Source organism: Chiloscyllium plagiosum, unplaced genomic scaffold (genome assembly GCF_037043375.1).
Source record: "Chiloscyllium plagiosum isolate Xiang-an unplaced genomic scaffold, Cpla_swu_hap1 HiC_scaffold_31, whole genome shotgun sequence".
Classification (NCBI taxonomy): Eukaryota; Metazoa; Chordata; class Chondrichthyes; order Orectolobiformes; family Hemiscylliidae; genus Chiloscyllium; species Chiloscyllium plagiosum.
Window position 1 is genome coordinate 69,270,036 of NW_028270169.1, and position 26,572 is coordinate 69,296,607.

At 42.0% G+C, this 26,572-nt stretch overlaps 1 gene segment (V, D, J or C); it reads left to right on the forward strand.

The window, feature by feature from the left end:
- The window catches only part of LOC122552334 (Ig heavy chain C region-like), a 64,876-nt gene extending 42,133 nt beyond the window's left edge, over nucleotides 1-22,743 (forward strand). The window contains 5 exon segments of the C gene segment in view: nucleotides 13,345-13,650; nucleotides 15,071-15,373; nucleotides 15,832-16,098; nucleotides 21,025-21,141; nucleotides 22,721-22,743. Coding sequence covers nucleotides 13,638-13,650; nucleotides 15,071-15,373; nucleotides 15,832-16,098; nucleotides 21,025-21,141; nucleotides 22,721-22,743 — 723 coding nt within the window.
- The last annotated feature ends 3,829 nt before the right edge of the window (nucleotides 22,744-26,572 follow it).

Genomic DNA, 26,572 nt, shown 5'->3' on the forward strand with positions numbered 1-26,572 from the left:
CCCCTCCCCCAAGTCCCTCCTCCCTATCTTTTATCTTAGCCTGCTGGACCAAATTCCCTCATTCCTGAAGAAGGGCTAATGCCCAAAACGTCGATTCTCCTGTTCCCTGGATGCTGCCTGACCTGCTGCGCTTTTCCAGCAACACATTTCCATCTCAGATAGACTGTCATCAGATCTCAATCAGTCAACCAGAAGGGGAAACCCACCGCCGAGGAACTCAGGACCGTTCCAAAAGGAATGGGATGCATCTTCCCAACCATCGATGTTGCCTACCCCACTGGTGATGATGGACATCCCAGACGAGCCCCCAAATTGTAAGAAACAAAACTCATATATTTATAAATTTCAGTCCAAGTCAAATTCTGAAGCAGCGAATTTTAGTGATACGCACTTGCAAGAACGGGTACCTAACAAGTAAGCACCCTGATCTGAGGGTTACATTCTGATTTATGCTGTTCAGCTGCGTCTCTCGGTCTCCCCTTTCACTCCATTGGTTACTTTTACTGTAGTGTGTAGCCTATCACAATTTCTAGCTTCACTCCACCTTTGTCTAACTTCTCCCATTACTCTAAGCCTGTAGCCCCTTACTCTAAGTTATCTCATTCCTTATATGTGACTATCCTGGCATAGTTTGCTGTCTTCGTGCGATCATCCTGCCAAACTAAATTCTATCCGTTGTCCACATCCCTCCTGAGACTGGCACACTATTCTCCTGTTACTGGTACATCCTGCTACACGGTCGCTCTGCCCTATTAGTCATAGATAATTCTACCTGTTTTCGCTTCTTCTTTTTTCCTATGCCTGGAACATCCTGCTACACGGTCGCTCTGCCCCATTAGTCACAGATAATTCTACCTGTTTTCGCTTCTCACTGTTTAGTAATTGCATGCGCAGCCTAATTGTATAATGTAAACTTTTGCAGAAACAACACCTGTTCCTTATTCTGCACAATTTAACCCTATACCTTACACTTCCCATTGAATTTGTTTTGTTTTTTTTAAACAAAGTACTTGCAACTGTCACCTGAAACAGACCTGAAGCTACTCAATTTTATTTCCACTATTAAAAAAAAACTTCCAAAGAAGCAATTCAGCAAAACAAATATCCCAAGATGTGTATATGCTTGTGTTTAAGCATAACCTCATAAGGCCATGTGTTTGGGCTGTGCAAGCTGATACCAGGATCCGGTCTCAGCCTCCAGCAGGACACCAACAGGCGAAAGGTGTAAACCTGCTCCTCCCGATGGTCATATAAATAGACAATAGACAATAGGTGCAGGAGTAGGCCATTCAGCCCTTCGAGCCTGCACCGCCATTCAATATAATCATGGCTGATCATTCCTAATCAGTATCCTGTTCCTGCCTTATCTCCATAACCCTTGATTCCACTATCTTTGAGAGCTCTATCCAACTCTTTCTTAAATGAATCCAGAGAGTGGGCCTCCACTGCCCTCTGGGGCAGAGCATTCTACACAGCCACCACTCTCTGGGTAAAGAAGTTTCTCCTGAGCTCTGTCCTAAATGGTCTACCCCGTATTTTTAAGCTGTGTCCTCTGGTTCGGCACTCACCCATCAGTGGAAATATGTTTCCTACTGCCAGAGTGTCCAATCCTTTCATAATCTTATACGTCTCGATCAGATCCCCTCTCAATCTTCGAAACTCAAGGGTATACAAGCCCAGTCGCTTCAATCTTTCAGTGTAAGGTAATCCTGCCATTCCAGGAATTGACCTCGTGAACCTACGCTGCACTCCCTCAATAGCCAGAATGTCTTTTCTCAAATTTGGAGACCAGAACTGCACACAGTACTCCAGGTGTGGTCTCACCAGGGCCCTGTACAGCTGCGGAAGCACCTCTTTGCTTCTATACTCAATTCCTCTTATTCTGAAGGCCAGCATGCTATTAGCCTTCTTCACTACCTGCTGTACCTGCATGCTTGCCTTCATTGACTGGTGTACAAGAACACCCAGATCTCTCTGTACTGCCCCTTTACATAAATTGATTCCATTTAGGTAGTAGTCTGCCTTCCTGTTCTTGCTACCAAAGTGGATAACCATACAGTTATCCACATTAAACTGCACCTGCCATGCATCTGCCCACTCACCTAACTTGTCCAGGTCACCCTGTATTCTTCTAACATCCTCATCACATTTCACCCTGCCACCCAGCTTTGTATCATCAGCAAATTTGCTCATGTTATTGCTGATACCATCTTCTATATCATTAACATATATTGAAAAAAGCTGTGGTCCCAGCACGGATCCCTGCGGTACCCCACTGGTCACTGCCTGCCATTCTGAAATGGAGCCGTTTATCACGACCCTTTGTTTCCTATTAGCCAACCAATTTTCAATCCAATCTAGTACTTTGCCCCCAATACCATGCGCCCTAATTTTACTCACTAACTTCCTATGTGGGACTTTATCAAAAGCTTTCTGAAAGTCCAGGTACACTACATCTACTGGATTTCCCTCGTCCAACTTCATAGTTACATCCTCAAAAAATTCAAGAAGATTAGTCAAGCATTATTTCCCCTTCATAAATCCATGCTGACTCTGTCCTATCCTGTTATTACTATCCAGATGTGCCGTAATTTCATCCTTTATAATAGACTCCAGCATCTTTCCCACCACTGAGGTCAGACTAACTGGTCTATAATTTCCTGCTTTCTCTCTCCCACCTTTCTTAAAAAGTGGTATAACATTAGCCACCCTCCAATCCTCAGGAACCGACCCCGAATCTATTGAACTCTGGAAAATAATCACCAACGCATCCACGATTTCCCGAGCCACCTCCTTCAGTACCCTGGGATGCAGACCATCAGGCCCCGGAGACTTATCAAACTTCAGACCTAACAGTCTCTCTAACACCAAATCCTGGCAAATATAAATTCCCTTAAGTTCAGGTCCTTCAGCCACTGTTACCTCAGGGAGATTGCTTGTGTCTTCCCCAGTGAACACGGATCTGAAGTACCCATTTAATTCCTCTGCCATTTCTTTGTTCCTAGTAATATATTCCCCTGTTTCTGTCTTCAAGGGCCCAATTTTTGTCCTAACCATTTTTTTTGCCTTGCACATCCCTAAAAAAGCTTTTACTATCCTCCTTAATATTCTTGGCCAGTTTACCTTCGTACCTCATTTTTCCTCTGCGTATTTCCTTCTTAGTAAACCTCTGTTGCTCTTTAAAAGCTTCCCAGTCCTCAGTTTTCCCACTTATCTTTGCTATGTTATACTTTTTCTCTTTTAACTTTCTATGTTTCTTAACTCCCCTCGTCAGCCACGGCCACCCATGCCTCCTCCTAGGATCTTTCTTCCTTTTTGGAATGAACTGATCATGCAACTTCTGCATTATACACAGAAATATCCGCCATTGTTCCTCCACTGTCATCCCTGCTTAGGTATTGCACCATTGAACTTTGGCCAGCTCCTCCCTCATAGCTCCATAGTTCCCTTTATTCAACAGAAGTACTGTCACTTCCGATTGTACCCTCCCCCTCTCAAATTGCAGACTGAAGCTTATTGTATTATGATCACTACTTCCCAATGGTTCCTTCACTTCGAGGTCTCTGACCAATTCTGGTTCATTACACAATACCAGATTCAGAATTGCCTTCTCCCTGGTCGGCTCCAGCACCAGCTGCTCTAAGAATCCATCTCTGAGGCACTCCACAAAGTCTATTTCTTGAGGTCCAATACCATCATTATTAATTTCTTGAATATATTCCCCGTATACATAATGTTCTTACCATGATTGTATTTTGTTGTTTATTTGGTTAATTTTTTTGATGACAAGCAGGTTCGAAACTGTCATAAAATTTTCTTGCGGTGCTATATTTAATTCTGATGATTAAATTCTGAGTGTGTTTTATTTGATTTGGTTGACCTGAATTGATTGGATTCTGACTTTGTTTTTACTTGATTTTGTTGAATTGCACTGATTGGCTTTTGAATTTGTTTTATTTGATTCTGTTGAATCGAATTGGTTGGATTCTGATTATCATTCATTTAAATCTGTTGCTCTGAGTTGATTCCATTCTGATTTTATTTTCCTTGATTCTGTTGCATTGAGTTGATTGGATTCTTATTCAGTTTGTGGAATTGATCTGAGTTTTCATGCTTTCAGAAATTGGTGTTTTCTTTCTGGTGAGGAGGTGGTCTTTCTGGATTACTTTTAAATACCAATATTTGTGAAGTTATTTGTTTTTCCTGAATCGTTTCTGCATTTGTTAAACTCGTATGGAAATTTTTTTCTCTGCTTGATTGAAAACCATCTGTTTGAAAACCAACTTAAGGCAGAAACACGGAAATGTGAGAAATGAAAATAACATTTTAGTGCATTGACGTTTTTTTAAAATCTCAGTTCTGATTGTAAACTAAGTAAAAATTTGTTTTGAGTTGCTTCATTCAAAATAAAATTTGGGACTCAGATCTGAAACTGCAGAATTGAACAGATTACATAATTGAAACTAAACTTACTATAACACACAATTATAATGTGGTCATGTTTGTCCATTGAACTAATTTTGTTTTGACCTTAAAGTGATTAATCAATATATGCCTTCAACTGCTCTACTGTGCACTGCACAAGATTGTCATGCTCAGAAAAGGTGTACAGTATGGAACTAAATTGAACTGTTGCTGGAAACATTAAAGTTTTACATGTTGTTAAGTAAGTTCCCTCACAAGCAAGACTGCTGTTATGATTTCTTATTTCTATTCAATTTAATCATTAGTTTGCGTGATACTGAGCGGTTTTGTTAGAGTTCAATGTGAGATTTTTTTGTGAGGTGACATCATGTTCTTGGTTCTGTTGAAAATGTTTGCAGAGCCAGTTCTGCTGCAAACACATCGGTGTTCCTCAGTGTTGTGGTTTGGTGATCTTTGTTCTGTTGAGGAGGAAATGTGCTTGGGTAACATTAAATTTGTTATATTTGGGAAACTGTTTCTGGTTTCTACATTGTTATCACACTGTTTATATGGTTGGTAACAAGTCAACCGCTCCAGTTTCCTTATTCAATGCAATCAGCATGTGAGTTGAAATTTCATAAAGCTTAATGTTAAGTTAAAAGCAGATCGCAAAGGTTTTGGAAATGGAGGGAAAACAGATACCTTAGGGTGTGATTTTCACTTAGAATCAATAATTAAGGATTAATCTAATCCACTCTTTCCATTCCAAATTCAGAGCTCAAATCAGGGCGGCACAGTGGCTCAGTGGTTAGCATTGCTGCCTCACAGCACCAGGGGCCTCTGTTTGATTTCACCCTCGGGTGACTGTCTGTGTGGAGTTTGCACATTCTCCCTGTGTCTGTGTGGGTTTCCTCTGCGTGCTCCGGTTTCCTCCCACAATCAATAAGATGTGCAGGTTAGGTGAATTGGCCATGCTAAATTGCCCATTATGTTAGGTGCATTACTCAGGGGTAAACGTAGGGAAATGGGTCAAGGTGGGTTACTCTTCAGAGGGTCGGTGTGGACTTGTTGGGCTGAAGGGTCTGTTTCCACACTGTCGGGGATCTAATCTAACTGTCTAGCTCAATCACAAGGTCTGTCTTCAAATAGTTTACAAGTCATAAAGAAAAAATAAATAGAATTTCAAAAGTATAATGTTCTAATAGTTCTTGCTCTATGCCTATGTTATAATTAACCAAGAAACATATTTCAATTCCACGGTACACTACACCCAAGCTTTTTGGCTGGAAAAGATCATTGGCAAAGACCATTTGGAAATTCTGCTCAAAATATTTCGATGAAGAACAGATCAGTTGCACTGCTTTGATCAGTTTCACAATTAATTTGAGATAATAAATTGTTATATCCCTGATTAAGCTGGATTTGCAGGGAAAAAGAATAAAGGTTAACTGAATAATTTAATCTGCACAGTGCTTTAGGTGTTCCCAATCTGTGCGTTTTAAATAAAAAGTTACATTTTACAACAAAATATCAACTGAAGAATCATTCTTTCAGAAACAATTGCTATCGTGAATTATGTGACCAAGGCCAAATTCCGAATTAAATACAATAATCCACTCATTAACTCACAGGGCAGCGCGGTGGCTCAGTGGTTAGCATTGCTGCCTCACAGCGCCAGGGGCCTCTGTTTGATTTCACCCTCGGGTGACAGTCTGTGTGGAGTTTGCACATTCTCCCTGTGTCTGTGTGGGTTTCCTCTGGGTGCTCCAGTTTCCTCCCACTGTGCGGGTTAGGTGAATTGGCTGTGCTAAAGTGAACACTGTTCAGGGATGGGTAGGTTAGGGTGCATTAGTCAGGGGTAAGTATAGGGTAGGGGGAATGGCTCTGGGTGGGTTACGTACTGGAATCAAACCTGGGTCCATGGTGCTGTGAGGCAGCAGTACGAACCACTGAGCTACCCCGTGCCACCCACATTTATTTAGACATCAGTTAAAGCGGGCACCTCTGGACAGAAACATGTTTTCAATTCATACCTTTACTAACATTTTCGTTCATTACAAAGCAGCGAACAAGAAAATGAACTTGCCATTGTAAAGCAAACCTGACAGGAAATACTTGCCCTAATTTCTTCAACAGAAATGCATTTCCACACTGGAATGCAGTATTGGCTTTATGCTGTGCATGCAAAATCTCCAAAGTTCAAGACATGTTTTAAGAATATGCAAAGATAATTTAGAGAATAATCCATTTCCTCCAGAGTTTTGCTTAAATTGGCAATATGTCCCACCTCAATAATTTTGTTGATTACAGTGACTTACTAAGTTTATTAAGTCGGTGGTTATCTATGTTCATTGTGAATACATTCTCGTTCACATTAATGGCTATCCTCTGGTTAGTTCCTATGATGAATGTTAAATTACAGTGAATATATTTGACGTGAGGAATTGAGCAGATGTATCTGCTAGGATCAAGACTGTTGTCCAGTTTGTTTCAGTGCTATCTCCGACTAACTTGTCAACCGGTCCTGACAATTTTCACATTGTCCGGTTCAGATACCTGAATCTCAGGCAGTTCAATTTCATCTCATGCTTCAAAACCACTTATATCTGCCAGAAATGCAATATTTGATTAGGTGCCCCAGCATTGAGAGCCCTGACTAAGTTGTTCCAATCAGAATGAACACTTCAGTAACAAAAGGCAGATTGCAAGAGTTTTGAAATTGCTTGCTGGCAACAAGAGATATGTGATTGAGCGAGGCAAAGGGAAATATGTTGCTTATTTTCTTTGTGGCTGGGATGTGTTTAGTGGCACAGTGTAGAATCAGAAATTATTTTGGATCTTATTATTTGAAAACCTACCATGAGCTTTTAATGTCACTGGCAACGGTCATGACACACTTCAAAACATTTTAATCTATTTTTAAACTTAGTAGACCATCTGGTGCAGCAACATTCACAGGGGTAAGAGAAAGGGAGTTCTAGGTTGAAATCCAGTGACAGTGAATTTATGGTAACACAATTCCTAGTTTTATTCCTCCGTAGTTCCCAGAGACTTTGAACAATTCAGAGATGCTGCCAAAGTATTCTTGGATAATTGTTGCAGTGCTACTTTGATTATGTAATCATTCTGGAACAATCTCGGTTGTTGGAAGGTGTTAATGATTAACATGGTTTATGCACTGTCAAACAGGTAGGCTGTGTTCTCCAAGATAGTGTGGAGCTCATTGTGTTCAGATCTGTTGTGATGTTATAGTAATGTCCCTCACTCTGAGCCAGGTGGCCTGTATTCATTTACAACCTGTTAGAGAGATATGTAATACCGTCTCTTATCAGGTTAATTCGTGAAAAAAAGAATATTGAGTTATGTTGGGTGTTGTTAGAATTCCACTCACAGAAGGTGGTGAAATCTAATCAATCACTGTTCTGACTTGTGTCTCTTAGATATTAAACAGAATTTTGGCGTTCAGCAGCTTTTTCCAAATCAATATTTGTTCACAAGCTTTTGGGCATCGCTAGCTGGGGTTAATGGAGTAAGTCCTCAAAAAAATCCCAGCTTTTTGACTTGCTGTTCAAACAATATAATTTATAACTAATCCGCAATGAATTGTTTTCGAAGCATATTTGATTAGATTAGTCTTAGGCTGTGTTGCATTATATTAAACCAGTGCTGTGGCTGAATGTGATTGTTCAGTACGGTGGGGTTTCCGCTGAATCCAACACTTGCAGCAGATGGTGATAGCTTTTCAAATGGTCTTCAATCGCTGTCTCAGATCATCTAGTACCTCTGCTAAGAATCCTTTTCCAACAGGAGTCAAGCAAACGCAATCGCTGTCTAACTCAACAGGTGTGAGTTCTTGTGCCAAAAACATGAAAACAATTTGCTGAAGAGGGGGTTTCTAGGTGTGAAACGTTAACCTTGCTTTCTCTCCACAGGAGCCGCTAGACATGCTGAGTTTCTTCAGAAATTTCTGTCTTTATTTTCAGTTTTCTAGCATTCAAAGTTTGTTGTTTCATTTTTAAAAAATGTTCTGTTCAATGAAACAAGTTGTTCAGAGAGAAAATGCATTTGAACAAATTGAGAATGTTCAGAGATATTTAATATCAGAGAATCGTTGAATGTGAGCGCACAGATCTCAAGCTGTAGTTTTACAAGAAACGAGCATGAAGTAACAACACACCCCAGAGAGCAGTGGCTGCTGTAATTGGGTGGGAGTTATTATGATCACTCAAGTAGAGAATGTCAATACTCCCATTCCAAATACCTGTAATCAACAGAAGTTTATTAAAGAATGTGTGAAACAATTAATTTGCTAAAATATTTTAATAAAAAGTGTTCACTGCCAGTGCTAGCCTAACAAATGACACAATGATAGGAAGGGGCAGGAGAAGGGCACTCAATCCCTTGAGCTGTTCCACCACTTACTGAGATCATGGTGCATCTGCGCGCTAACTCCACAGGCCTCCCTTTGGCTAAAACTCTTTACCACCTTTGATTAACAAGCAAAAACTATCCCAGATTTAATGATTCAACTGCCCATAACAAAGGGAGACACCGTTTTTGAAAGACATTTTGGTGAGAAGCTAAAGTGACACAATGAGGCTGAAATTAATTGGTCATGAAAATAAGCTTCAAATTTCAGATAATTTCCCATTTAAACATCCCAGTCATCATATTCCAATAATTTAACATTATACCTGCCTGGAATAAAGAAATATAATTTGTGGTTGCCGTGCTAAAAATTAGGGAAGGTTCATTCCCATTATGTGATTAAGAATTCCCACCTCAGACGAGTCTCTGTGTGGAGTTTGCACATTCTCCCCGTGTCTGCGTGGGTTTCCTCTGGGTGCTCTGGTTTCCTCCCACAGTCCAAAAATGTGGGTGAATTGGCCATGCTAAATTGCCCGTAGTGTTAGGTGAAGGGGTGAATATAGGGAATGGGTCTGGGTGGGTTGCGCTTTGGCGGGTCGGTGTGGACTTGTTGGGCCGAAGGGCCTGTTTCCACACTGTAAGTAGTCTTATCAAGTAGCACTGTTTGTTCAGTGAAAACACAATCAAACCACACAGAAGGAAACCATTCACAAGTCCCTCAAATAATTTTCAATTCTTCCAGTGATTATCTGCATCTCTAGACAGGTGTGGAAGTGCCAGACTTTTTATATCTCCTTGAGAAACCAGTCGTCATCAGCCAACTTGAATTGCTGAAGTTTGTGTGGTATAAGGACATTCACAGCACTGTTAGAAAGTGAGTCCCATGGCTGTGAGCAAGGAAGAGCAAAGGGGAAGGGAAATAGTTGCAAGTCAAGATGGAGTCTAATTTGGAGGAAAGCTCTCATTTACATGCATGCACGTCCGCATCCTCAAAGATCAGAGTTTTGGAACATGCTGCCGAAGGGACATGTCAGCATACAAATTAGAAGCTGAAGAAGGCACCTCAGTCCCTCCAGAATGCTATTCCATTCATGGGACCATCCTAAATCTTGCTGCTCACCAGTCTTTCCAACACCTGATAAAATTGAATACGATTGTTCAACGAAAGAATGGTGAACCTTTGGAGTTCTCCGCCACAGAAATTGATTGAGGTCAAAACATTAAATGATTTCAAGAAGGAGATAGGTTCCTTCAATCCTTAAAAAAATGTTACAGGTATGTGGGGAAAAAGGCAAGCAGGGTACAATATTGGTTAAAAGTCTTGAAAACATTGAATGGGGCATGATTTGTAAGTTTGCACATGACACCAAAATTGGTGGTACAATTGGCAGTGAAAGTTATCTAAAAGTACAACGAGATCTTGATCTGCTGGGCCAGTGGGTTGAGGAGTGGCAGATGGAGTTTAATTTAAATGAATACGACGTGTTGCTTTTTGAGAAGATAAATCAGGTCACAACTTACAGAATTAATGGTAGGGCACTAGGTAGTTTTGTCGAACAGAGACCTGGGGGTTCAGATACACGATTCTTACAGAGTTAATGGTAGGGCACTGGGTAGTGATGTTGAACCGAGGGAAGTGGGGGATCAGACTCATAGATTCATGAAAGCATTGTCTCAAGTAGCTAGCATATTGAAGGTGTTTGGCACATGTGCCTTCATTGGTCAGAGCATTGAGTGAAGCGGTTAGGGTTTCATGTTGTAACTGTACCAGACATTGGAATGAACTGCCAGAAGAAGTGGTAAATGCAGAGATAGGTACAACATGTAGAAGACATTTGGACAGGTGCAGGAGCTGGATAGGTTTGGATGGATATGTGCCAAAGGGAGACAAATGGAATGAGTTTAATTTGGGAACTCTGGTCAGCATGAATGGGCTGGACCCAAAGTAGGCTCAAAGTTGGAAGCTGGTGAGCTAGTGAGGGGATAGATTGGGAATGTGGGAGGGTTTGGGCTGGTAGGTTGTGAGGTGTTGGGTGGCTGCTGGGTAAGCTTGCATGCACCCTGTCTGGCAGGGTGGCATCAAGGCAAATGGTAATGGTCACAAGGATAATTTGGTCACATTGTGTTTGGTAGGTGAGGGATATTTGAGCTGAAATGTCGGAGGTCTGTCTTTGCAAAGCTTGTTAGTGGTGAGATTGGCAGGGTGCCAGGCTGGTTAGTGGTGAGATTGGCAGGGTGCCAGGCTGGTTAGTGGAGGGATTGGCAGGGTGCCAGGCTGGTTAGTGGAGAGATGGGCAGGGTGCCAGGCTGTTTCAGTGGGTAGAAGGTCACTGTAATGAAGTAGTAGGTGGATGTGATTTCAAAATACAAAGCTCAGAGTCTGGCAAAATGGCAGGTGGTAAAGGACAGATGTGAAAGGAGCTAGGAAGCAAAGTGCTCAGGTTGACTTGGGTAAGTTGAGATGTCAGTGACCAAGGGCTGAGGTCATGTCTGGGGGAGTGGGGTTCTGTCAGAAGTTGTGAAAATAATGGTGCCAGGTCCAGTAAGGGCCAGATTCAACATGGACCAGGTGCAGGGTGGCAGGAGTGGAATTGCGTGAAAGGAATTGAGTTTATATGTCCACCTGGATTATAGAAAGTAGAATGTTCCAGTGCAGTATAGGCCCTTCGGCCCTCGATGTTGTGCCGACCTGTGGAACCAATCTGAAGCCTATCGATCCTGCACTATTCCATTTTCATCCATATGTTTATCCAATGACATTTTAAATGCCCTTAAAGTTGCGAGGATACTATTGTTGCAGGCAGTGCATTCCACGTCCCTACTACTCTGAGTAAAGAAACAACCTCTGACATTTATCTACCTGCCCTCAATTTAAAGTTATGTCCTCTCCTGATAGCCATCACCATCCAAGGAAAAAGAGCCTCACTGTCCACCCCATCTAACCCTCTGATTATCTTATATGTCTCAATTAAGTCACCTCTCAACCTTCTCTCAAACAAAAACAGCCTCAAGTCGCTCATCCTTTCCTCATAAGACCTTCCCGCCATATCAGACAACATCCTGGTAAACCTCCTCTGAACTCTTTCCAAAGCTTCCACATTCTTCCTATAATGTGGTGACCAGAAGTGTGCTCAAGACTCCAACTGCGGCCACACCAGAGTTTTGTACAGCTGCAGCATGACCTCATGGTTTTGAAACTCAGTTCTTCTACCAATGAAAGCCAACTCAAAGTATGCCTTCTTAACAACCCTATCAACCTGACTGGCAACTTTTCGGGATCGATGTACACAGACACCAGGATCTCTCTGCTCATCTACACTACCAATATGGATTGCCTTGGATGTGTTTCTTGTGATAGGGGTGGTGTATTCAGGGCATGAATGGGTGAGTAACAGAGTAAGGTTTGTCAATGTGGGTGGGAATTTAGGTCAAGACAAACAGGGAGTGGTTAGTCTGAGAGATGAGAGTTTTGGTGGTGAACTGTATGTCAGTTTGATAGTTATTAAAGTTAAAGAGTACCTGTTAATTTCTCAAATCATATTGACGTAAATAGTCAGCTCAGTGAGCTGTAATGCTTCAAAGTCTCTGACCTTAATGGTCCTCCATTTTTCAGAGGCCTCCAGAATTAAGATAATTATAAATTAGAAGTTTCAACTTCCAGCCAATTGGCATGAGGTCAGTTGTGAGAGCCATCCTCCCAGTCCCAGTGCCCAGCTCCTGCCTGTGCTGCTGCTGCTGCTGCTGCAGTGACCTTCCTCCCAGAGAGAACATTCTGCCTTGTATTGATACATGAGGAAGGCTCACTGGATCTGAACTGTTCACTCTGATTTCTGTCCAGAGATACTGCCAGCTGTTGGGGTTTTCTAGCAATTTCTGTTTTTGTTTCTGATTTCCAGCAGCATGGTGCCTAGTGGGGCGGCACGCTGGTTCCATGGTTAGCATTGCTGCCTCACAGCGCTAGGGACTCTGGTTCGATTCCAGCCTCGGGTGACTATCTGTATCGAGTTTGCACATTCTCCCCATGTCTGTGTGGGTTTCCTCCCAAAGTCCAAAGATATGCAATCTGGGTGAATTGGCCATGTTCAGGGATTGGGAGGTTAGGTCCATTAGTCAGGGTTAAATGTAGAGTAATAGGGTAGGGGAATGGGTCTGGATGGGTTACTTTTCAGAGGGTGGGTGTGGATTTGTTGGGCCAAATGGCCTGTTTGCACACACTGTAGAATTTCGATGAATCCGCATTTCTTTGGTTTGTATTTTGTGAAACCTCTCTGCTCTTCACTTGCAATCCAGTGGAAGTGTCAGTTGGTGCGATTTTCAAACAATTACTGGTGGTGGATTCAGATGTTCTTCTTCCCAAATTATATGGTAATGGCCAAGGTAGAGGGAATGTTTCTGAAGAGGGAACCAATAGATCATGATCAGCACCTGGTAAGAAACAAAAATAACCACCAGTTATACTGTAGACTTCAGCAGGAGCATACTGCCAAACGTTTACAGCTGAGGATACATTTGAGTAACTGATAAGGTCAAATTAACAGGAACTAATGTGCTCAATTGGTCATTCTATCCTAGAGACATCATCTCCCCCCACGCTTTATGGCCTGGTCTCCTCCTGTCAGGACCACAGCACCGGTTCTGTGATCTTTGGTTGTTTGGCGATGGACTATTCCCCTGCCGTAACCAAGGTAACCTGGAAGAAAGGTGGGGAGCTAATCACGACTGGATTGAAGACTTACCCATCAGTGAGAAACAAGAAGGGAACCTACACCCAGAGCAGCTAGTTAACCCTGCCCGGGTCAGCGGTACATTGCCCCAGCAAAATCTACTGTGAGGTTCAACACAGCGGGTCACACAAGAGCAAAGAAATGTCATGTCCAGGTAAGTGTTGTGGGAACTGAGATAAACAGAACATCTGTGATTAACATGAATAAGGCATTATTTATAACAATTTTCACAGAATCACCTTATAGAGCACAGGAAAAGGCCCTTTGGTCACGGTGGTTAGCACTGCTGCCTCACAGTGCCAGAGATGCCTCATTCTGATCCTCTTTCTTATGATCTTGTGGTCTCAAAATGACATGGTAAAAATATGCAGTGACCTTTACTTGAAAATAAATCAAAATTTGTTCAATACTTCATTTCCTGCTCAGGAATGACTTGTTAGCCTTGGGCATTGTATGACACAGATGGTTTTTTAATATCTGGTACTGAGCTCTTTAACTTCATTTATGGGATCAGACCACAGACCAAGTGGGTTTCACATTTGATTAACTGGGATAAACGTGCTCTCACTGAGCTACTTTAAGACGCTCTCTGTAATTAGTGAGTGAGCCAGGAGAATAAATTCTGGTGGGAATGCTACACTTGGGATAAATGAACTAGGAATTCGAGACATGCTGATTCAGCCTAATTTGGGATGGAGATGTTTACACAGTGAGTATTAGACATCTGAATAAAACCTGTGCACATTTCCATTGAGTTTGTAGATTAATTTAAGATGCTTCTGCTTGTTTTTTTTGTTCAATGAAGAAAGTAAAAAATGCAGCTTGGTAAAGAAAGTGAATGTACAGACCAGTCATGACCTCATTGAATGGAGGGAAAGACTTGAGGGGATGGGTGTCCTTCATGATGTCCAGTGCTGCACTCAGTGTCTTGTTTTCAGATCTCCTCCAAATTCAGCCCACGAGGAATAACCTCATAAATTAGAGAATGATCTCACACCAATAATGCCAAGTATTTTTGATCACATTAAATATAATGAACAGAATTTCCATGGCCATTCACTGCTCCTGTAACACTTTAGAACCTCTGCAAATGCAGGAAGACAAAGACAATAATTAGAATTAATTACAATTTGTCCGAAATTCGGGATCTGATTTGGCACTCAGCGTGACCAGCAGTATTGCATGTAACGTTCATGGACATAGAAATGAACTCATTATATACAGATTACTCTTGTCCCAAATATCAATAGATGGTCTTAAGTGAGAGACCAACTCTGAAAGAAAGGTAACTTCATGGATTACATTGTGGTATCTTCAATGATTTTACTTTTTTCACAGGTTTCACTTGTTACAAAGCCAGTGTTCTTTAGGAATAATTACACAGGTTATGTTATAGGTAATCACGAATGCTTTCACAGATCAAAATACATAAACAATAGTAAGCATCATTTCAGCAATAGTTGGAAGTTGCCATTTCAAAGGTGGTTACTTCACCTTGTGAGGAAATAACCTGAAGAGTGGGTGTTTTCATCCTAAAGAGGCATTTTCCATTGATTTTGATTTCTGTTTCATAGGAGATACTGTGTGCCATGATTACACAGTTAAAATCCTCCCGCCGCCAGGAGAACAGGTCTTAGTGGAGGCGACGGTGACGTTAACCTGCATTGTGTCCAATCTTCCTTCTGGAGTCAGCGTCACCTGGATACAAGAAAAGAAGCCTCTGAAATTAGAAATTGCTGACCAGCCTGGACAGAATCCCGACAGCGTGTTCAGCAAATTAGATGTTTCTACTGAAGCCTGGCTGAGTGGCGTTACTTTTGAATGTGTACCACAGAATCTACCGACTCCGCTGAGAGACTCCATCCACAAGGAGAAAGGTGAGCGGTGAGATTAAAACACAAAGGATCCCATGTATGATCCAGATCCAGTTACATCAATGGCAGGCTTTGATTGGTAATGAGTAAACACCATTGGGAGCATTAATGATGCTTCTGATGGCAGGATAGCTAAGTAGCTGATTAAGAAAGAGACAGACCAAAGGATATTCTATTCTGGTTAAGTCAGACAAGGTGGGTAGAAGCCTGGGTTGTGAAGTCACCATCAGCAATGACAAATGGCCAGAATGTCCTCGCTGTGGGCTGGAAACATGGAGGTGACTTTCAAATTAAACTTTTTACATCTTTTACTGAACATCATGGATACCATTCTGCTCCTTTTAGATCATGAAAGTGAATAAATCCCAAATTAAAAATGGCATATTTTAATATTTAGTGAAATCACGATATTGATTCTGAATTTTTATAGTTGATTTATATTTGTCTCAAATATTTTGCAGTGATTAATCCACGGGAGCCATCAGTGTCTGTGCTCCTGCCACCAACAGAAGAAATCTCCGCTGAAAGGGTTCTCTCCCTCACCTGTTTAGTGAGAGGTTTCTCCCCCCGAGAGATCTTCATCAAGTGGACAAACAATGGCGAGCCTGTAAATCCCAGTAACTACAAGAACACCGAGGTAATAGCGGAGAGCGACATCACCTCCTTCTCCATGTCCAGCCTGTTATCCATTACAGCGGAAGACTGGGCCAGCAGTGCTTCTTACTCCTGTGTGCTGGGACATGAAGTGATTCCGTTGAAGATCATCAACAGAACAGTCAATAAATCCAGCGGTAAACCGAGTTTTGTAAACATTTCGCTTGCACTGATGGACACTGTTAATTCATGTCAATAAAAATCTCAAAGTTTAATTTAATAATTCAACAAAAGTAATAAAGTTTTTTTTCCTCCAGTTTTGAGTTAAATACACAACCGCTGAATTAATTGTTTCCTACTCTTCTATTCCATCTGTGCAGTTGAGATTAGATTAGATTCCCTACAGTGTGGAAACAGGCCCTTCGGCCCAACAAGTCCACACCTGCCTCCGAAGAGCAACCCACCCAGACCCATTCCCCTACATTTACCCCTGACTAATGCACCTAACACTATGGGCAATTTAGCTTGGCCAATTCACCTAACCTGCACATCTTTGGACTGTGGGAGGAAATTGGAGCACCCGGAGGAAACCCACACAGACACGGGGAGAATGTGCAACAGTTAAATTGGATTAATAACAGGTCTGGGAAGTATGTCTTGTGCAGTTAATGTTGCTGCTCAGATACACCCTGGGTGAGAAACAGAGTAAAGCTCACTCATTGCAGGATTTCACCAAGTACCTTATCCAACCTGCCACCTCGTGCTCCCGCGAGGAGGTTGAGTAATTCATCAACTTCACCAACACATTCCACCCTCACCTTAAATTTACCTGGACCATCTCTGACACCTCCCTCCCCTTCCTGGACCTCTCCATCTCAATTAATGACGACTGACTTGACACTGACGTTTTTTACAAAAACACCGACTCCCACAGCTACCTGGATTACATCTCTTCCCACCCTACCTCTTGCAAAAATGCTATCCTGTATTCCCAATTTCTCCGCCTCCGCCGTATCTGCTCCCAGGAGGACCAGTTCCACCACAGAACACACCAGATGGCCTCCTTCTTTAGAGACCGCAATTTCCCTTCCCACGTGGTTAAAGATGCCCTCCAACCCATCTCGTCCACATCCCGCACCTCTGCCCTCAGACCCAACCCCTCCAACCGCAACAAGGACAGAACGCCCCTGGTGCTCACCTTCCACCCTACCAACCTTCGCATAAACCAAATCATCTGCCGACATTTCTGCCACCTCCAAACAGACCCCACCACCAGGGATATATTTCCCTCCCCACCCCTCTCCGCCTTCTGCAAAGACCGTTCCCTCCGTGACTACCTGGTCAGGTCCACGCCCCCCTACAACCCATCGTCCCATCCTGGCACTTTCCCCTGCCACCGCAGGAACTGTAAAACCTGCGCCCACGCCTCCCCCCTCACCTCTATCCAAGGCCCTAAAGGAGCCTTCCACATCCATCAAAGTTTTACCTGCACATCCACTAATATCATTTATTGTATCTGTTGCTCCCGATGCAGTCTCCTCTACATTGGGGAGACTGGGCGCCTCCTAGCAGAGCGCTTGAGGGTACATCTCCGGAACATCCGCACCAATCAACCACACCGCCCCGTGGCCCAACATTTCAACTCCCCCTCCCACTCTGCCGAGGATATGGAGGTCCTGGGCCTCCTTCACCGCCGCTCCCTCACCACCAGATGCCTGGAGGAAGAACGCCTCATCTTCCGCCTCGGAACACTTCAACCCCAGGGCATCAATGTGGACTTCAACAATTTCTTCATTTCCCCTTCCCCCACCTCATCCTACTTCCAAACTTCCAGCTCAGCACTGTCCCCATGACTTGTCCGGACTTGTCCTACCTGCCTATCTCCTTTACCATCTATCCACTCCACCCTCTCCTCCCTGACCTATCACCTTCATCCCCTCCCCCACTCACCCATTATACTCTATGCTACTTTCTCCCCACCCCCACCCTCCTCTAGCTTATCTCTCCACGCTTCAGGCTCACTGTCTTTATTCCTGATGAAGGGCTTTTGCCCGAAACATCGATTTCGAAGCTCCTTGGATGCTGTCTGAACTGTTGTGCTCTTCCAGCACCACTAATCCGGAATCTGGTTTCCAGCATCTGCAGTCATTGTTTTTACCTCTGAAATCGGACAATGTCCATTCTACGTTAAGGGTAGACCATGAGTTTTGAACTTCGTGTTCCTGATTCCCCGATTGGCCATTCTTACAAAATTTAGGCTAGAGTGTTGCTGGAAAAGCATAGCAGTTCAGGCAGCATCCGAGGAGTAGGAAAATCGACGTTTCGGGCAAAAGCCCTTGATGAAACATCGATTTTCCTGCTCCTCGGATGCTGCCTGAACTGCTGGGCTTTTCCAGTACCACTCTAATCTAGAATCTGGTTTCCAGCATCTGCAGTCCTTGTTTTTACCCATTCTTACAAAATTCACGTCAGTTTTAAACTGCCACATTGCACCAATTGGAAATGTAAATTTAAGAGACTTTTAATCTCTTGAAGAGATACCAATTGTAAAGAGTGCATAGCAATTTGAATGTAACCTTTGTTTCTGGGAAACTGCCAGGATCTTGCCCCAGCGCATGAGTTGACAGAATGTATCTTCACTTTCACACCAAAGAGAACCAAAAGATAAGTTGTTGTGGAGCACAGGGAAGAGGAGAGTGGAACGATGAATGGTCTGTACTCTTACTCCCAGTGCAGAGTTTTCACAGTAGAGGTCCTCTGTAATGTAACCCAGTTCCTAACAGGAACATTCAGCTTCTTGCTTACTATTTGAAGATGTAAAATTTCCAAGCAAAATAATACCCTTGGAGCATGTTGGACATGCTTGGCCCTGTTAACAAATGATTAACAGTGACTCCCACAATCCGAAACTGTGTTTGTATCATCCCAGTTTTGTATTCCATAGTCTTGCCTCCGTTTTCTGGAGCACATGGGATCAATTGTAGTATTCGAACACCTGATGTTGCATTGTTTCAAATACAGAACACGAGTCACTATTTTCTAATAAACATATTCAGAAATGTTATCTCTGGGGCAGTGGGGATTTGAACTCAGAACTTTTGTCTCGGAGACAGAAATTCTCTCACTGCAACAGAAGAGTTGCTCATAAAACGCTTATGTCTTCAGGATGATGGGAAATGTTTTCTACAACACCAAGGTCAGATCAAATTGTGGCCAATCCATTAAAATTATAACAATAAAATTAGAATAATAAAAATTGCAGTCTGGTATAAGAGCAGAAACACGCACAGATACAGAGAGATGCTCACAAATGACACACGTAAAGACACATATGCAGGCTCTCACCTAAAGACACATTTATGTACACACACACACAGATGTGCATTCAATAAGACGCCACATACGCATACACGCACAGAGCCACACATGCAAATGATACTTGAACATTCAGCTAAGCTCTTACAAAAACTGACATGCACCGAAAGAAAAGCTCATACACAGATGAACTGGGTACTCACACATAACCATGAAAAACATAGACACACGGTAACACACAAATGGACACAAATACATATGCATTCATAGAGCACAATGCATACAGACATAGATGCATGAACACGGATACAACATGCCCTCCTGCATGTCGACTCCCACAGGCACATAAATGCACAGAGATAAACATTAATATCATTATTCTCACATTTTCATAATCACAAACATATGATGACAGAGGCACCTCAATTATGCATTTTTAAACCACTTTGATCAGCACGTATACGCGGTCACACATACACACAAATTCAGACACGCAAGTGCGCAGATCAACAAAAAGTGGGGCATTTATTAAACAAGGATAATGGCACAAGCATCAGCAACCACCCACACACAATACCACAACCAAGCTTATCAGGATATGGTTTAGGATAGATTGCCACACAGGCAGACATCATCACATAAATATAAACATCCATCAAAACATGACGCTGCACGCTAACGTGTATTAAGCACAAACATGAAAATAACCTAGTGTAGGTAGGATCTGAAATAGACACATAAACACACATTTTAGATAGCACTAACGAAAAGTGAACAGTCACAAAGACATTACCAGATAAACATAGGCATCAACAAAGTGGCATATTAGCATGATGATGCTTATAATTGTGAACTGAACAAAATGCACGTGCACAAACATGTGAGCACACCAGCAGTAAAGGAGCATGAATATGTTTATTCATGCACAGACTCCAACATGGGCAAGAGTGAAGTCAGAGTACCTCATAACCACATACACAAACATTAAAGGAAAACCATACACATCAAGCATAGATCAAATACATTAAGGTACACATGAACAAAAACGTATTCCTAAATGTAGAGACCCGACAAACAGATATATGAAGCAATGTCCTTACTGTGGGTGTAACTTATATTCATGATCTTCTCGGAGAAAGTGAGGACTGCAGGTGCTGGAGATCAGAGCTGAAAATGTGTTGCTGGAAAAGCGCAGCATGTCAGGCAGCATCCAAAGCATCCTGAAGAAGGGCTCATGCCTGAAACGTCGATTCTCCTGCTCCTTGGATGCTGCCTGACCTGCTGTGCTTTTCCAGCAACACATTTTCAGCTATATTCATGATCTGCCAAGCAATTAGCCACCAATAACTAAAGATGAAAATCACATTTGAATTTTTATCCAATGATGGCCACAATTTTCAACTAATTTGCTGTCACAGCCTATATTTAAAATATAATGATATAATTAAAATAATCATTCCTAATAGGCATTCCTCAAATAATAATATCCTTCAATAATAGATTAAAAGAAAAAAATAATTTAAAATGTTCTGACACGCACAATGAAGAAATAAAATGTGCAGTTAGTATTTGCAAGTTCTTGCTGAGAGTCGATACTGCACTAATAGATACAGATAGTCACATTTGAGAAACATCTGACTGCGTTATGAAGATGTAATGGTCTCTAATTACATGACGTGGATGCAGATAGATTGGACTGGATCAATAAACAATTTAAGTGCGTCCTCTCGGCTTTATATTTGTAGATTCAATAGATCGCACCTGGATTGAAGATTATGAGGATGATAATGGCAACTGCTTCCACATTCATCACCCTGGTCTTCCTGAGTGTTTTCTACAGCACTGCCGTCACCCTGGTGAAGGTGAGAATAATCACATCTTTCACACACCAAGCAGCCCAATATGTTTTGTGAAAACTCTAAGTATGAATAAAAATTAAAACTGGAATGCCCCTGACCATAAACATCTACGCCATTGCTTTCTCTCTCTTTTCCAGGTTAAGTGAATGAGTTGTGGACCCAGTCGGTTTTCCTGATCTGCTTATCAAGGTCTCTGAATTCCCAATCTCCAATCTGTCCTGTTGCTAACTCTAACAGTGAGATCACTTCAGTTTAACAGTGTGTAACTGAGACAATTATTGATGGATTGTCCTTTTTACTTTGATATCGTTGAGATGGTTGTGGTTGGAAGAATTTGTAGCTTTCCAGTTGTTTGAAACCTATTTATTTTGTTTTTATTTGTTCCTTATCCAGAATGGTTGCCTACCCTTTATGATGAGCCTTTGTATTCCCTTTCTGTTGACTGTTACAGATGTAGAGAAAATTCACAGCTCACAGCACACACGATCTCGTCTCAATGGGGCATCCAGTCTTTGTATTCACTTCTGTTAACTTTAACATAAATTGTTGGTTAAAAATGCTCTCTGAAATGGTTAATAAATCTTGAATGAATGTGCACTAACCTTGAGTTTGCCTAATTCTTTCTTCAAGGCCAGTCAGTAATAATACATTTTCCCACGTCCCACTCCTTTCCCAGCCAAGTACTTTCACTTGTTCTGTTTGGTTGTGTTTCATCCAGTCATTTAAGCTAATACTGCGTCACCATGCGGCTCACTAATATCAATGTATCTTCCACACGGTACACCTTCTGACACACTCCAGAGGCAGAATGATCAGTTAGCATTTCATCTTATGCACCAAAGGTACTGACTGGCCTTGGGTCACGTAATGGTACAAATGAGGAGCTTTGCTCCACCAGAAGCCTATAAAAGGCAGGCAACGGAGTTTGAAAGTTTACTCTGCTCTGTCGAAACGAAAAGTCCTCCCAATGTGGGGACAGCCTGGGTTAGTAATGCAGAAATTGCCACCTAAAGCACCCAACGAAACATTCATCAGCAAAACGACAACCTTCAGTCAGGTATTCAGGCACAACACGTGCACAATCCCAGGGTGGATTCTTAGAACTGGAGTTTTTCCTCATACATAAATCTCATGGAGCACAAATCCTGGGACCTATTTGATACAGCACACCTGTCAAGTCCCAGGAAATGAGGCTGAGTTATATCTGATACAGGGATATTACTGAACAGCAACCCTCAAAAAGAATAAATCAGAGGTCGATGTCGATCAGGCAAGGCAGAGCTCAGAAGTACTGGAAATATTCAACCATTGGATTCTATATGATGCAAGACGGAATTGAGAACCAATCGTAGCAACTGCTCACAGAGTCTGGAAACTATCAGCAGAGGAGAAAAGTCCATTTCTCAAAGTCAGTGAGGTCCACCATCCCGGGAACAGTGTTGTGAAGCGGTTGCGCAGCCTGTCTCATAGATTTACATTTTTTCAAAACTGAGATACCTGAAACTGGATGCAGTATTCCAGGTGAGACAAGTGACTGTTTTATTTCAGTTTAACATAATTGCTTTGTGTTTGTTCTCTACAGCGTTATTGATGAAGTCGGGTTGATTTGCTCTTCTGTCCACACTCCCTGATTAGTGCACATATACATGGAGGATCCTCTGCTCCTGCACCCCTTTGGGTTTACACCCTTACTATTCGATGGTCCCCTGAGCTCATCACAAAACAAAGAAGCACGTCACCCCTCCCTGAGACTGAGATCTATCTGACACACCAATATTAATGAATAACAACCCTCAAACATTATAAATCACAGGTCGATTTCAATCAGGGAAGGCAGTGATCCGAAGTACTGGAAACTTTGCTGCTTTCCATGTCCTTTCCCACAAACCCTCGGTAAGACTTTGAAGCTCTTAGCTGTTCTTCCAATATCCTAATATTTTACTTTAAATTGTTAATATTTTTCCGTAATTTTGCCTTATAGACCAAAGCACAGGTTGAAACAATAAGAACTCCAAACACTGTACTCCGAGAACATACACAATAAAACAACCTACATTCTGAAACGGCTAACACCCATGAACAGATGGTTGACAAGTATAAAACAGCCATGGTCTTAATAGCTTGGATGCTGACGAATTTGTTAAGTGTTCAAGAAAGGTTTCCTCATTAATATGTCGATGTAACTACCACAGAAGGAGCAAAACCTGACCTACTCTTGTGACATATGGCAGGGCAAATGACTCAAGTGTCAGTAGCGGAACAGTTTGGTGCCAGGGATAATAATTTGATTAGTTGTAAAGTATCTATGGAAAGGATTGGCATTGTTTACAAGATAAAGTTCTTAATTGGACTCAGGCAAATGTTGATAGTATGATACACAAACTTTCAAGGGTTGCTTGAAGTAGACTGTTTGCAGCTAAAGTGTTGGCCAGCAAGTGGGAAGCTTTCAGAAATAAGATAACGAGAGTTCAGAGGCATTATGTTCCCGTTAAAGTGAAGGTAAGGCTTGAAAGAGGTGGGAACACTGGAGGAATAAAGATATTGAGGCTCTGATTAAGAATAAGAAGCAGTCATATGTAAGACATAGATAACTGAGATCAAGTGAATCTCTTGAAGAGTACAAGAGGTGTAGGGACATTCTAAAGAGGGAAATGAGGAGGGAAGAAGAGGAGTATTGGATAGCCTTGGTAGACAATGTAGAGAACAATCCAAAGAGCAAAGGAATAGAGTCATAGAGATGTACAATACGGAAACAGACCCTTTGGTCTCACTCGTCCATGCTGACCAGATATCCTAAACTAATCTCGTCCCATTGCCAGGACTTGGCCCATATCCCTCTAAATCCTTCCTATTCATATACCCATCCAGATGTCTTCTAAATATTGTAATTGCACCAGTCTCTGCCACTTCCTCTGGCAGTTCATTCCATACACACCACCCTCTCCATGAAAAGTTGCCCCTTAGGTCCATTCAACTTTTTCCCTTCTCCCCATAGTTCTGGACTCGCCCACCCCAGGGAAACGATCTTGTCTGTTTACCATATCTATGCTCCTCATGATTTTATAAACCTTTATAAAGTCACCCCTCAGCCTCCAGGGAAATCAGCCCCAGACTATTCAGCCTCTTCCCATATTACTGTACGTGGCTGTGAATATGTAACAGCCAAGAGGGATGGCTTCACAGATCGTGCTGCATTTTATACAAATGCTGGGTTTTTTTCGTAGCAGTTGGTTTAAAATCGTGGATGGGTGCCTTTTTAATTTGATACCAGAAGCACAGAAAGACATGGGGAAATAAACTACAACAAGAAAGGAAATGGTCAAAAAGTAATTGCACTATGGATAACCTCACCATATGATTCATGTAAAAATAAATTCCTGCTTTGACCTTGCAGCTAATTGAGCCTATTAATTATTCCTGTGTTTGTAATAATTTTCATCTATCCATCATTCTACATTTAATTGTCATCGTTACCATGAGGATTACTGCACCTCCCTAAGTACTTAACTAAAAATTCAAAATAAAGTAAAAATGCAAATTAAATATTGTCTCTCATTATTACAAAAAAAGCAATTCAATGACATCAAATTGGAAGAGAAATGTGATAAGATAGTCAACTTTGAGGACTGCAAGAAGTTTCAAGAGGTCATTAATCAATTTACAGGATGGTCGAATAATTAGCAAATGAAGTTCCACACAGATAAATATAAGGTGTTACATCTTGGTAGGCCACTTATTCGAAGATGCACATCTAAGTGGGGGAGACGAATTAAGGGATTGTCTTTGTGGTAAAAAGGTAATTACATCAGTCACTAACAATTTCACCACAAGTTCTGCAGGCCATAAAAATGCAAACAAAGCTCAAAGCTTTATCTCTAAAAGGATACATTTGAAAGTAGGGTCCCTATAAAAATGTGGTCAACAATAATTAAGAATATTGCCTGCAGTTCCAGTTGGCATGCTATAGAATGGATACGGTAGCACGAGAGAGAGTGAAGAGAAGGTTTCTAAGAATGATACACAAGTTTCTGGCTGTGTCTGTCCAGGAAGAAATGTCATGCTGTTCAGTCCTCTCTTGAAAAGAAGGCTGACGGTTCTAAAATTATGAAATGTTTTGATAAGAGAAGGTACAGAGAAAACATTTCCATTCATTCTTTAGCTACCTTTTCATTGTTCAAGACTAATGATGACTTTTGGATTCCCGTTTAATGTTAGTTGCCAGTTTCATTTACTTCTTCATTTCCCCTCTGAACTGCCTATATTTAGTTCGGTTCCCACTGACGTTATCAATAATCCTCATCCTTTGTTACATCGTGCAGGGAATTAGGGTGTTATTTTTGCCACCATTTCCTGCTTGTGGAAACACTAAGACTGTAGCTGAACAATCTCCACTTGGAGGACAGACTATTATTTCATTGCAGTTTTGTCCAAACTTATGCTCAAATGTACTTGCTGCAAATGTCCTCTTGCCGCATTGAAATCGGCCCTCCTCCAATTCAGAATTCTGGATTGTTCCTTGAGCATTTTATACCCAAGCTAAAATCTTATGATACAATGATCAATGCTTCCCAAATGATCCCAATCAGATATTTAGATTAGATTACATTACAGTGTGGAAACAGGCCCTTCGGCCCAACAAGTCAACACCGACCCGCCGAAGCGCAACCCACCCATACCCCTACATTTACCCTTTACCTAACACTACGGGCAATTTAGCATGGCCAATTCACCTAACCTGCACATCTTTGGACTGTGGGAGGAAACCGGAGCACCCGGAGGAAACCCACGCAGACATGGGGAGAACGTGCAAACTCCACACAGTCAGTCGCCTGAGGCGGGAATTGAACCCGGGTCTCTGGCGCTGTGAGGCAGCAGTGCTAACCACTGGGCCACAGTGCCACCAACAAACATATTTTACACATATTGCTTGTGCATGCAAATTATGAAGGTGGGAGTTCAAGTTGACGAAATTATAGGATTCTGAACTTTATATATTGGACCTTCACATGCAAAATATGGAAGTTATGATAAATGGTTATAAAATGTCCCGCTTTTCCCTCATATCCACTATTTATGCAGCATGCTTCAGGAAGGGATTTGAGGGGATGCAGAAAAGATTCTTGAGATGAGCAACTGGACAAACGTGTGGAAAGTTTGAAGAAGCAAGGGCTGCTCTTTATGGAGAAGGGAAGACAAAGAAGACATTTTACGTGTGTTCAAAATCATGAGGGAGTTGGATAGAGCAGGTAAGAACAAACAAACAATCGGTGGCTCAGTGGTTAGCACGACTGCCTCACAGTGCCTGGGCCCTGGGATTGATACCAGTCTCAGGTGGCCGTCTGTGTGGAGTTTGCACATTCTCCCCGCGTCTGCATGGCTTTCCTCCAGCTGTGCAGGCCATGCTAACTTGCCCACAGTTCATGGATGTGTAGGT